We start from the raw sequence: 12591 nt of genomic DNA on the forward strand, positions 1-12591 counted from the left end.
AGGATCTGGCCAGACCACAGACAGCACACTCACAGTCCAGTCACACCACAGCATGCTCAGGATCTGGCCAGACCACAGACAGCACACTCAGAGTGCAGTCACACCACAGCACGCTCAGGATCTGGCCAGATCCCAGACAGCACTTTCAGAGTCCAGTCACACCACAGAACGCTCAGGATCTGGCCAGACCACAGACAGCACTCTCAGAGTCCAGTCACACCACAGCACACTCAGGATCTGGCCAGACCCCAGACAGCACTCTCAGAGTCCAGTCACACCACAGACAGCACGCTCAGGATCTGGCCAGACCACAGACAGCACACTCAGAGTCCAGTCACACCACAGCACGCTCAGGATCTGGCCAGACCACAGACAGCACTCTCAGAGTCCAGTCACACCACAGCACGCTCAGGGTCTGGCCAGACCACAGACAGCACACTCAGAGTCCAGTCACACCACAGCACGCTCAGGATCTGGCCAGACCCCAGACAGCATTCTCAGAGTCCAGTCACATCACAGAACGCTCAGGATCTGGCCAGACCACAGACAGCACTCTCAGGATCTGGCCAGACCACAGACAGCACACTCAGAGTCCAGTCACACCACAGCATGCTCAGGATCTGGCCAGATCACAGACAGCACTCTCAGAGTCCAGTCACACCACAGCACGCTCAGGATCTGGCCAGACCCCAGACAGCACTCTCAGAGTCCAGTCACACCACAGAATGCTCAGGATCTGGCCAGACCACAGACAGCACTCTCAGGATCTGGCCAGACCACAGACAGCACGCTTAGAGTCCAGTCACACCACAGCACACTCAGGATCTGGCCAGACCCCAGACAGCACTCTCAGAGTCCAGTCACACCACAGACAGCACGCTCAGGATCTGGCCAGACCACAGACAGCACACTCAGAGTCCAGTCACAACACAGCAGGCTCAGGATCTGGCCAGACCCCAGACAGCACTCTCAGGATCTGGCCAGACCACAGACAGCACACTCAGAGTTCAGTCACACCACAGCACGCTCAGGATCTGGCCAGACCCCAGACAGCATTCACAGAGTCCAGTCACACCACAGAACGCTCAGGATCTGGCCAGACCACAGACAGCTCTCTCAGGATCTGGCCAGACCACAGACAGCACACTCACAGTCCAGTCACACCACAGCATGCTCAGGATCTGGCCAGACCACAGACAGCACTCTCAGAGTCCAGTCACACCACAGCACGCTCAGGATCTGGCCAGACACCAGACAGCACTTTCAGAGTCCAGTCACACCACAGAACGCTCAGGAGCTGGCCAGATCACAGACAGCACTCTCAGTCCAGTCACACCACAGACAGCACGCTCAGGATCTGGCCAGACCACAGACAGCACTCTCAGAGTCCAGTCACACCACAGCACGCTCAGGATCTGGCCAGACCCCAGACAGCACTCTCAGAGTCCAGTCACACCACAGAATGCTCAGGATCTGGCCAGACCACAGACATCACTCTCAGGATCTGGCCAGACCACAGACAGGATGCTCAGAGTCCAGTCACACCACAGCATGCTCAGGATTTTGCCAGACCACAGACAGCACTCTCACAGTCCAGTCACACCACAGCACGCTCAGGATCTGGCCAGACCCCAGACAGCACTCTCAGAGTCCAGTCACACCAAAGCATGCTCAGGATCTGGCCAGACCACAGATAGCACTCTCACAGTCTAGTCACACCACAGCACTCTCAGGAACTGGCCAGACCCCAGACAGCACTCTTAGAGTCCAGTCACACCACAGCATGCTCAGGATCTGGCCAGTAGTGATGGGCCGAACATCAAATTTCAGATTTGCAAGTAGCGAACACAAATTTCTGCAAACGTTTGTGAATCTGGTGAATCTGCAAATCTCCATAGACTTCAATGGGCAGGTGAATTCTAAAATCTACAGAGACATGTCTTCATCTCTGAAGGGCAGAAATCAAATTACATTCCTAAATTGGTGGAATAAAGTGATTAAAAATGTCCAGCGTGTGTACACATCCATCAGGTAGTGTAAGGGTTATGCCCACTTCACACTGACAGATGAAATGCCAGGTTTAATGCACTGCAGTCTGCAAACAACCGTAAAGACCTTTAGTTATTACTTCAAGTAACCATATCTTTGTTTTTACTAGTTGACACCTCCAGGACATAAATGTTAGTCCTCTCGGTGGGAATCTTTGTGTAGTGGTGTGTAGTGGCCGCTGTTCTTGTGCGCACAATCATGGGAGTGCAGGGGATCACAGTTTTCCAGCCTCTATGGTCAGGATGAGGTAAATCAATGACAGTTAACATCTGCTTGGAGCTCGTAAATGAACACCTGGATAGACCAGACTCATACTCCAGGATCCTCCTACTTGACTTTAGCTTGGTATTTTAACACCATCAACCCCCAAATACTTCAAGAGAATCTTGATGCCTTTGAGGTCCACCCTACCCTTCACCTGTGGATCACAGACTTCCTGGCCGATAAGCTGGACACTATCATCTCGCAACCAAGGACCACCAACACAGGAGCCTCTCAAGGATGTGTGTTGTCGCTGTTTCTATTTTTCCTATACACTAACAACTGCGGGTCCACTGCAGACTCTGGCAAAGTTATCAAGTTCGCTGATGACACCACCATTCTTGGCCTCAACTCTGGGAATGGTTGACCCACCAGGTTGACAGAATTTGCCACCGGTGTAGGGAGAATAGCCTGGCCCTCAACACTGCAAAAATGGTTGAGATGATTGTTGACTTTAGAAAACATGCTCCCACCCCACCTCCAATCAGCATTGATGGCACGGAAGTTGAAAGAGTTCCCTGTGCACACCTCCTAGGCACGACGATCTCCAAGGACCTGACTTGGAAAGCCAACACGACCACCACCCAGAGAAAAGCCCAGCAGAGGTTATTTTTTTTCTAAACCAACTGAAGAAGTTCAGTATGGCCTGGGAGCTTCTGACGAGCTTCTACACAGCCACAATTGAACCTGTCCTCTGCTCTTCCACTCTGGTATGCTGGCTCCTCTGCTAGCGACAGACACAAACTACAGAGGGTCATCAGATCAGCGGAAAGAATAATTGGGAAACCACTTCCCTCTCTAAATCAAATCTTCAGCTCAAGACTATGCTCCAGAGCTCTGAGGATCACCAATGATCCGTCTCACTTGGGCTTCTGCTTCTTCAGTTGGCTTCTGGGCTTCCCTTGGGCCGGAGATTCTGGTGCATCTAAACCAGGAACACAAGACACAGGAAGGGCTTCTTCCCCTAAGCTGCAAACTCTCTGAACTCTCTTCAGCCTCCCCCGACAAGTGGAAATCAGTAGCACCTGACTGCGCTGCAGTACACAGAACAAAATGTATGTCTTGTATCTGTGTAAAATTGCTGTATCTATATCTTTATTTGTATTGCATGTATTGTATGTATTGTATTGTATTGTATGTCCTGCTTCAAACTAGCCCTGTACTTGCCAAACCCAATTCTGGACATGACCCAGTCATGCTTGGCAATGGCAAAGAAAAAGATTCTGATTCTGGTTAGGGTTAGCATTATCTCAACAAAAAGCAAAAAGACCACCAACAAATGTATCTCAGTGGGGGGTTTTAATAGGAATGGTGGTGGAGTGAGGACACAGGGAGGGCAGGGCACAGGGAAGGCTCTATGGGACCCAGAGCCTTCCCTCTCCATAGGTATATACTGTATCTAACTTTTTTTGGTGGATTAAGTTTAACTTAAAGAAAATGGTAGGGAAAATAAGTTGTGAGCCTTATGTAAGAACCATTAGTTGAATCACACTTCACAGGTAATATTTACTTCAACTGAATGTGGTTACTGTCAGTTACTGTCAGTTCCTGAAAAATACAGAGCTGCTGGCTAGAAGTCACAAGCCTCAAACCACAGCACACTGAGGATCTGGCCAGACCACAGACAGCACACTCAGGATCCAGTCACACCACAGCACACTCAGGATTTGGCCAGATCACAGGCAGCACGCTCAGAGTCCAGTCACACCACAGACAGCACGCTCAGGATCTGGCCAGACCACAGACAGCACACTCAGAGTCCAGTCACACCACAGACAGCACACTCAGAGTTCAGTCACACCACAGACAGCACACTCAGAGTCCAGTCACACCACAGACAGCACACTCAGAGTCCAGTCACACCACAGACAGCACACTCAGGATCCAGTCACACCACAGACAGCACACTCAGGATCTGGCCAGACCACAGACAGCACACTCAGAGTCCAGTCACACCACAGACAGCACACTCAGAGTCCAGTCACACCACAGACAGCACACTCAGGATCCAGTCACACCACAGACAGCACACTCAGGATCCAGTCACACCACAGACAGCACACTCAGGATCCAGTCACACCACAGACAGCACGCCCAGGATCCGGTCAGCCCACAGGCAGCACGCCCAGGATCCGGTCACACCACAGCACACTCAGGATCTGGTCTGTCTGCAATGCAATGAGGAGGACCACTGAACACCATAAGATGGGGACAGGTAATTCATATATATATATAATTATTTATGAACACATTGGGTGTTGGTTCAGTGCATAGACTGGACCACCATAATACATGCAGCGCTCAAATGAGAGAAAAAGCGTCTCAGGTACCATACTTACCTGGGACTACCTTAAGCCCTCTTAATGTCACTAATACCTCGCCTTTTCCCAGGTGGCTCTGGTCCCACCCAATTCGGCCCAAAAACCTGGCCGAATCACATTTGTTGCGCATGCACAGCCAGGTGTGCTCCCCCATCTGGCCCCATGGCTGGGAGTGTTCTGTGCTTGCTCAGTAGTACTGAGGACAGGAGCGTGATGGGGAAGTGCGTCTGACTTAGCCACGCATGCGCAATGAATTGTGACTTGGCCAGGCTTTCAGGCTGATTTGCGGGAGACCAGAGCCACCAGGGGAGATGGCAAGGCACAAGCGGCCTTAAGGGGGCTTAAGGATTCCCCAGGTAAGTATGGAACCTGAGATGCTTCTCGTCTCAGGTTCCCTTTAAAGTAAACCAGAGATCTAAAAATAACAAGAGTCAATACTTACCCAGGGCTTCCTCCAGCCCCACAAACATGACTGAGTCCATCGCCATCCTCTCGTGGTCTGCAGTAATCAGCCCCGGTAACTGGCTCAAACACATCAGTACGGGTCTACTGTGCATGTGTGGGAGGTCAGCACATGCGCTGAAGACCCAGACTGGACCCAACTGAGCCAGTTACCAGGGATGATTGCAGCTGAATGGCAGATTGTGTGAGGGACAGTGAGGGACTCTGAACATCACTCCTCTACATGCCCTGCAAATTTGGTGTTTCTAGGACATAAGGGGGCTTTTCTATTAACCACTAAAGTCACTGAAATATATCACAGGTTTAGAATGAGAACTTAAAAATTCAGGCATAATTATAATTCACAAACATAGTATGTTGTGTGTAACATAATCACAACTACGCAATGCGTTATTGTCAGCGATGCTCGGATACCCCAATCATGGATTCAAACTATTCGGCCGTGGTTGAAAGAAAATCTGGAAACGGCGTGATTAATTTCCGGATTTGAAATGGACTTACAAATTTGATCTGGAGTTTTCCCGTGAATGAGGCAATCACGGCTAATCACGGACGTGATTAAGGAATATCGTTTTAGCTAATAGCAAAGCCCCCATACATGCTACAATCACCAAAATTGCATGGGTTATAAAGGTGAAATGTGGCTGCAACTTAAAAAAAATAACTTTTAGTTTTTGAGAAAATCAATTTTAAAATTTCAAACAAAAAAAGTATTTGTGATTATAAAGCCTCCAAAACCCCGCTGACTTTAGCAGTTAACAGCAAAGCCCCCTTACATGGTAGAAACACCATATTTGACAGATATGTTAAGAAGAACAGTGGGAACAAGAGGGGAAAAAAATCAAAAAGACCTTATAGTTTTTGAGAAAATCGATTTTAAAATTTCAAAGGAAAAAAGTATATATTTAAATGACAGTTCTTAGTGAAACAATTCCCACCAACTTTAGCAGTTAATAGCAAAGGCCCATTGCATCCTAGCAACACCAAATTTGCAGGATATGTTAAAAAGATACTGGGAAACAATATATTTTTTTGTGCTGAGTGTGGGAAATTTAAAAAAAATTTGCCGTGGGGTCGAGTCTCTTTAACCCCTTGTCTCCCATGCAGGCTGGGATAGCCAGAATGCGGAGCGCCGGCCGACTGAACCTTTGCACCCTGAGCTATACCAGCCTGCATGGTCCATGGTATGGGGGGCTCCAGGGGAGAGGGGCGGCCAAGCCTTCCACTCTCCCTCGGAGCCCTTGTCTAATCCATGGACAAGGGGCTCCTCTCCACCTCCGGTGCCCCAGGAGGAGGTGGGGTGATGACTCCCGGGGGGTACATGGTGGCATCTGGGAGTCCTCTGAGTTGTGGGACTGTGAGGAATAGAGATGTCGCGAACCTCCGATTTTCAGTTCGCGAACCCTGTTTGCGAACCTCCGCGAAATGTTCGGTTCGCGAAAAAGTTCGCGAACCACAATAGACTTCAATGAGGAGGCGAACTTTGAAAAATAGAAAAAATTCTGACGGCTGGAAAAATGATAGAAAACATGTTTCGAGGGCTCTAATACCGGGAGGCAGACATGATTGAGTGAAATACACATCAAAAGTCCCAGGCAAAAATCTAGATTTCACATAAACCCCTATTTTAGGTTTAATTTTAGGCCTCCTGCCTTCCTCGTCTCATCTGCCAGGGAATTATACTATTTCAAAAGCCAGCTTACATACCATGGCTGAGAATTGACCCCAGGTCTCACTGTGTGGTGGGCAAGTATCTTAACCACTGTACCATAACAGTACTGACTGAAGCTGGCCTAGCATTTACCATTTATGCTCAATCCAATAGAAAAATTAGGTTGCTTAAAGGGAACCTTAACTGAGAGTGACATGTATGTTTCTTGTTAAACAATACCAGTTGCCTGGCAGTCCAGCTGATCTCTGTGACTGCAATAGTGGCTGAATCACACCCTGAAACAAGCATGCAGCTAATCCAGTCTGACTTCAGTCAGAGCACCTGATCTGTATGCTTGTTCAGGGTCTGTGGCTAAAAATATTAGAGACACAGGATCAGCAGGCGATTTAGGCAACTGGTATTATTTTGAAAGAAAAAATCCATATCCTTCTCAGTTTAGGTTCCTTTTTAAGGATTTGTAGCATAAAAGCCAACTCACATTGGCTGGGAATTGAGCCCGGGTCTCACTGCGTGGTGGGCAAGTACCTTACCTGCTGTACCACAACAGTACTAACTGAAGCTGGCCTAGCATTTACCATTTATGCTCAATCCAAAAGAAAAATTAGACAAGACAAATAACATTTATATCACGCCTTTTAACTGGCTGACTCAAAGCACCAGAGCTGCAGCCACTAGGGCACGCTCTATAGGCAGTAGCAGTGTAAGGAAGACTTGCCTAAGGTCTCCTACTGAATAGGTGCTGGCTTAGATCCTTAAGCAGTGCCTGGATGGTGTAATGGTTAAGGGCTCTGCCTCTGACACAGGAGACCAGGGTTCGAATCTCGGCTCTGTCTGTTCAGTAAGCCAGCACCTATTCAGTAGGAGACCTTATGCAAGTCTTCCTAACACTGCTACTGCCTATAGAGCTTGCCCTAGTGCAGGGGTCTGCAACCTTTAATACATAAAGAGCCACTTGGACCCGTTTCCGAAAAGAGAAAAAAAAACTGGGAGCCGCAAAACCATATGCACAAATCGTTAGCAGATATGACCCCCATATGCACAAATCGTTAGCAGATATGACCCCCATATGCACAAATCGTTAGCTATGACCCCCATATGCACAATCCTTCAACAGATATGACCCCCATATGCACAATGCTTCAGCAGATATGACCCCCATATGCACAAATCGTTAGCAGATATGACCCCCATATGCACAAATCGTTAGCAGATATGACCCCCATATGCACAAATCGTTAGCAGATATGACCCCCATATGCACAAATCGTTAGCAGATATGACCTCCATATGCACAAATCGTTAGCAGATATGACCCCCATATGCACAAATCGTTAGCAGATATGACCCCCATATGCACAAATCGTTAGCACATATGACCCCCATATGCACAAATCGTTAGCAGATATGACTCCCATATGCACAAATCGTTAGCAGATATGACCCCCATATGCACAAATCGTTAGCAGATATGACCCCCATATGCACAAATCGTTAGCACATATGACCCCCATATGCACAAATCGTTAGCAGATATGACTCCCATATGCACAAATCGTTAGCAGATATGACTCCCATATGCACAAATCGTTAGCAGATATGACCCCCATATGCACAAATCGTTAGCAGATATGACCCCCATATGCACAATCCTTCAGCAGATATGACCCCCATATGCACAAATCGTTAGCAGATATGACTCCCATATGCACAGATCGTTAGCAGATATGACCCCCATATGCACAGATGGTTAGCAGATATGACCCCCATATGCACAGCTCGTTAGCAGAAATGACCCCCATATGCACAGATCATTAGCAGATATGACCCCCATATGCACAGATCGTTAGCAGATATGACCCCCATATGCACAGCTCGTTAGCAGATATGACCCCCATATGCACAACTCATTAGCAGATATGACCCCCATATGCACAGCTCATTAGCAGATATGACCCCCATATGCACAAATCGTTAGCAGATATGACCCCCATATGCACAATCCTTCAGCAGATATGACCCCCACATGCACAAATCGTTAGCAGATATGACTCCCATATGCACAGATCGTTAGCAGATATGACCCCCATATGCACAGATGGTTAGCAGATATGACCCCCATATGCACAGCTCGTTAGCAGATATGACCCCCATATGCACAGATCGTTAGCAGATATGACCCCCATATGCACAGATCGTTAGCAGATATGACCCCCATATGCACAGCTCATTAGCAGATATGACCCCCATATGCACAACTCATTAGCAGATATGACCCCCATATGCACAGCTCATTAGCAGATATGACCCCCATATGCACAGCTCATTAGCAGATCTGAAAAAAAAGAACATTTACTCACCTAGTCAGAAGACCTCCTGTCACGATGTCCTCCTGTCCCGACCTCCAGTCCCGACCTTGTGGCGTGCAACTCCCACGATCCTCCTCCTACGTCACGTCCTGCCTGCCTGCATTACACTGCAGGGCTATGGGAAAATGGCCGCCCGAAGCCCTGCACTGCACTGGTCCGGCGGCCTCTCTGATAGGCTGCCGCCCAGCGACACCACACGCGTCACACGTGCGCCGCAGCCAGTCAGCCACTGACACCGGAGCCGCGGCGAAGGTGGAAAAGAGCCGCATGCGGCTCTGGAGCCGCGGGTTGCCGACCGCTGCCCTAGTGGCTGCAGCTCTGGTGCTTTGAGTCTGCCAGGAGAAAAGTGTGATATAAATGTTATTTGTCTTGTCTAATTTTTCTCTTGGATTGAGCATAATTGGTAAATGCTAGGCCAGCTTCAGTTAGTACTGTTGTGGTACAGCAGTTAAGCTACTTGCCCACCACACAGTGAGACCTGGGTTCAATTCCCAGCCAATTATGAGTTGGCCTGTATGCTACAAATCCTTAAAGGTAAACGAAACTGAGAAGGATATGGATTTTTCCTTTTAAAATAATACCAGTTGCCTGAATCGCCTGCTGATCCTGTGTCTCTAATACTTTTAGCCACAGCCCCTGAACAAGCATGCAGATCAGGTGCTCTGACTGAAATCAGACTGGATTAGCTGCATGCTTGTTTCAGGGTGTGATTCAGCCACTATTGCAGTCACAGAGATCAGCTGGACTGCCAGGCAACTGGTATTGTTTAACAGGAAACATCCATATCACTTTCAGTTAAGGTTCCCTTTAAGCAACCTAATGTTTCTCTTGGATTGAGCATAAATGGTAAATGCTAGGCCAGCTTCAGTTAGTACTGTTGTGGTACAGCGGTTAAGGTACTTGCCCACCACACAGTGAGACCTGGGTTCAATTTTCAGCCATGGTATGTAAACTGGCTTTTGAAATAGTATAATTCTCTGGCAGATGAGACCCTCCTCCCTCCGGGACGAGGGAGGAGGGTAGAGGTAGTGAGTAATATACAAGAGCCTAATTAAACTCTCCCTAGCAGATTGTGTGTAGCAGCTGTCCCTTAACTAATTACTGTAGGCAGACGAGTGAGTAAAAAGGCTCAAGGACCTTGCCTTTTATAAGGGGGGGGGGTGGAGCTCCAGGCGTGAGTGCAGTCGGATTGGTAATAATGTGCCTGCTGACTGTGATGTAGAGGGTCAAAGTTCTGCTCCATAGAGCATTATGGGGCGACTCGAACTTCCGAGAAAGTTCGCCTTTGGTAGGTGAACGCGAACCACTGAAGTTCCCCAGGAACCGTTCGCCGGCAAACCGTTCGGCCCATCTCTAGTGAGGAAATGTGTTAGCATTGTTTTCCCAAGATTAGGATGGAGATGAGACCTCACACATCATAATAATTGTTTTGTTGTCTTCCACTGATTACACATTGAGTTCTGGCTCACTATATTGTATTCACATCAGTAGGGAAACTATTCCAGATTATCAAAAGATCATTTAGCTAATTCTACAAATCTTGCCTGAAGTGTATTTGGTACTTATCCGTTAGCTGGGCGCATCCGGCAGGTGGCGCTGTTGTTGCTAATTTCAATCATACTTACTTCACGTAACAAAACTGTGATTGTAACCGCCGCAGGTGGTGCTAATTGTATTACTAGTTGACGTAACAATATGTATATTAAAAAAAGTGAGTTAATTAAATGACAAATAAGCCGGCGGCAATGTAACAGATCAAGCCGCCGGCTTCGTGTCTCGCTGTCCTCCCCCCTTGTCCTCTCTCCTATCGAACACTGGGGGGTGGGGACATGCGTGTCCATTCAGAGTCATTCGTCGCGGCTGGGAATCCTGCTTGTTTTATTGTGACGAACGACTTTGGGGGGACACGAGTATCCCCAGGGCTGCCAGTGTTCTATAGGAGAGAGGCCAAGGGGGGAGGACAGCGAGACACGAAGCCGGCGGCTTGATCTGTTACATTGCCGCCGACTTATTTGTCATTTAACCTCCCTGGCGTTCTATTAAGATCGCCAGGGAGGCTGCGGGATGGTTTTTTTTAAATAAAAAAAAACTGTTTCATGCAGCCAACTGAAAGTTGGCTGCATGAAAGCCCACTAGAGGGCGCTCCGGAGGCGTTCTTCCGATCGCCTCCGGCACCCAGAATAAACAAGGAAGGCCGCAATGAGCAGCCTTCCTTTGTCTTGCTTACATCGTTGCCATAGCGATGAGCGGAGTGATGTCATGGACGTCAGCCGACGTCCTGACGTCAGCCGCCTCCGATCCAGCCCTTAGCGCTGGCCGGAACTTTTGTTCCGGCTGCGCAGGGCTCGGGCGGCTGGGGGGACCCTCTTTCACCGCTGCTCGCGGCGGATCGCCGCGCTGCGGCGGCGATCAGGCAGCACACGCGGCTGGCAAAGTGCCGGCTGCGTGTGCTGCTTTTTATTTTGTAAAAATCGGCCCAGCAGGGCCTGAGCGGCGACCTCCGGCGGTGATGGATGGATATATTCGTCCATACCGCTGAGGAGGTTAATTAACTCACTTTTTTAATATACATATTGTTATGTCAACTAGTAATACAAATTAGCACCACCTGCGGCGGTTACAATCACAGTTTTGTTACGTGAAGCTTGTATGATTGAAATTAGCAAAAACAGCGCCACCTGCCGGATGCGCCCGGCTAGCGGATAAGTACTGTGTATTTTTGTTTTATGTCCTTTTTCATCTCCTGTATAACTTACTTCAGGTTCTAATTCTCTTTTCCGGACTGTCTGACCACCTTATCTGTATTTTGCTTCTAGTTTTCTATTGTTAGAATGTTACAGCGTTTAGTCATGGAATCTCATCTCTAAGAATTGTATTGCTCAATGCTTACCATGACATTTTGTTGTATTCTAAATGCCTTTGTTAATGTTTATCTTATTTTAATAAAACTATAAAGTAATAATAATAATAATAATAATAAATAATGATATCAATGTACTCGTGTGTCCTTGTTTGGAAATTCAAATTGTGTATTCACAGTGGAATCTATTCAGGAAGAAGTATACGCCAATGCGGATTATTCTGCAAATCAGATGGAAAAGAGGCAATCAGCCAAAGGTAAACTGTCCTAATAACTCTAACATATGTCACTGCAGACTGCTGAGGGTACAAGGCTTGAGTACATACATATTATTTCGGCGCTGCTCAGTTCGGCGCGGGGAGAGTCGAATGACGGCTTTTCCTGCTGCCGCCAAACTCTGAGGCGGCATTAAATACTATTCCCCCTATGAGTTGTCGCAACTCAGGGTAAGATGTAATTTGGGGTCTGGCAGCCGCCAGCACCCCTAATTACCAATACGCGGGGCGCGCATCATCTCATTGCTGCTACGACGGCGCCCATCTCTGGCGCTCTGCTCTTAGAGCCGCGCACCGAGATGAACTGATTTGCAAGGCTTAGCCT

At 48.1% G+C, this 12591-nt stretch overlaps 1 protein-coding gene across 2 annotated transcripts in view; it reads left to right on the forward strand.

Moving 5' to 3' along the window:
* Positions 1-3886: 3886 nt before the first annotated feature.
* Positions 3887-12591, forward strand: part of LOC137571169 (uncharacterized) — a 112752-nt gene continuing 104047 nt past the window's right edge. For both annotated transcript variants that reach the window (XM_068279968.1, XM_068279969.1), the window contains exons 1-2: positions 3887-4525; positions 12171-12248. In XM_068279968.1, coding sequence (XP_068136069.1) covers positions 4489-4525; positions 12171-12248 — 115 coding nt within the window. In that variant the 5' untranslated portion in view covers positions 3887-4488. The remainder of the gene's footprint in view (positions 4526-12170; positions 12249-12591) is intronic.

The sequence above is a fragment of the Hyperolius riggenbachi genome, chromosome 4 (assembly GCF_040937935.1).
Source record: "Hyperolius riggenbachi isolate aHypRig1 chromosome 4, aHypRig1.pri, whole genome shotgun sequence".
Lineage (NCBI taxonomy): Eukaryota > Metazoa > Chordata > Amphibia > Anura > Hyperoliidae > Hyperolius > Hyperolius riggenbachi.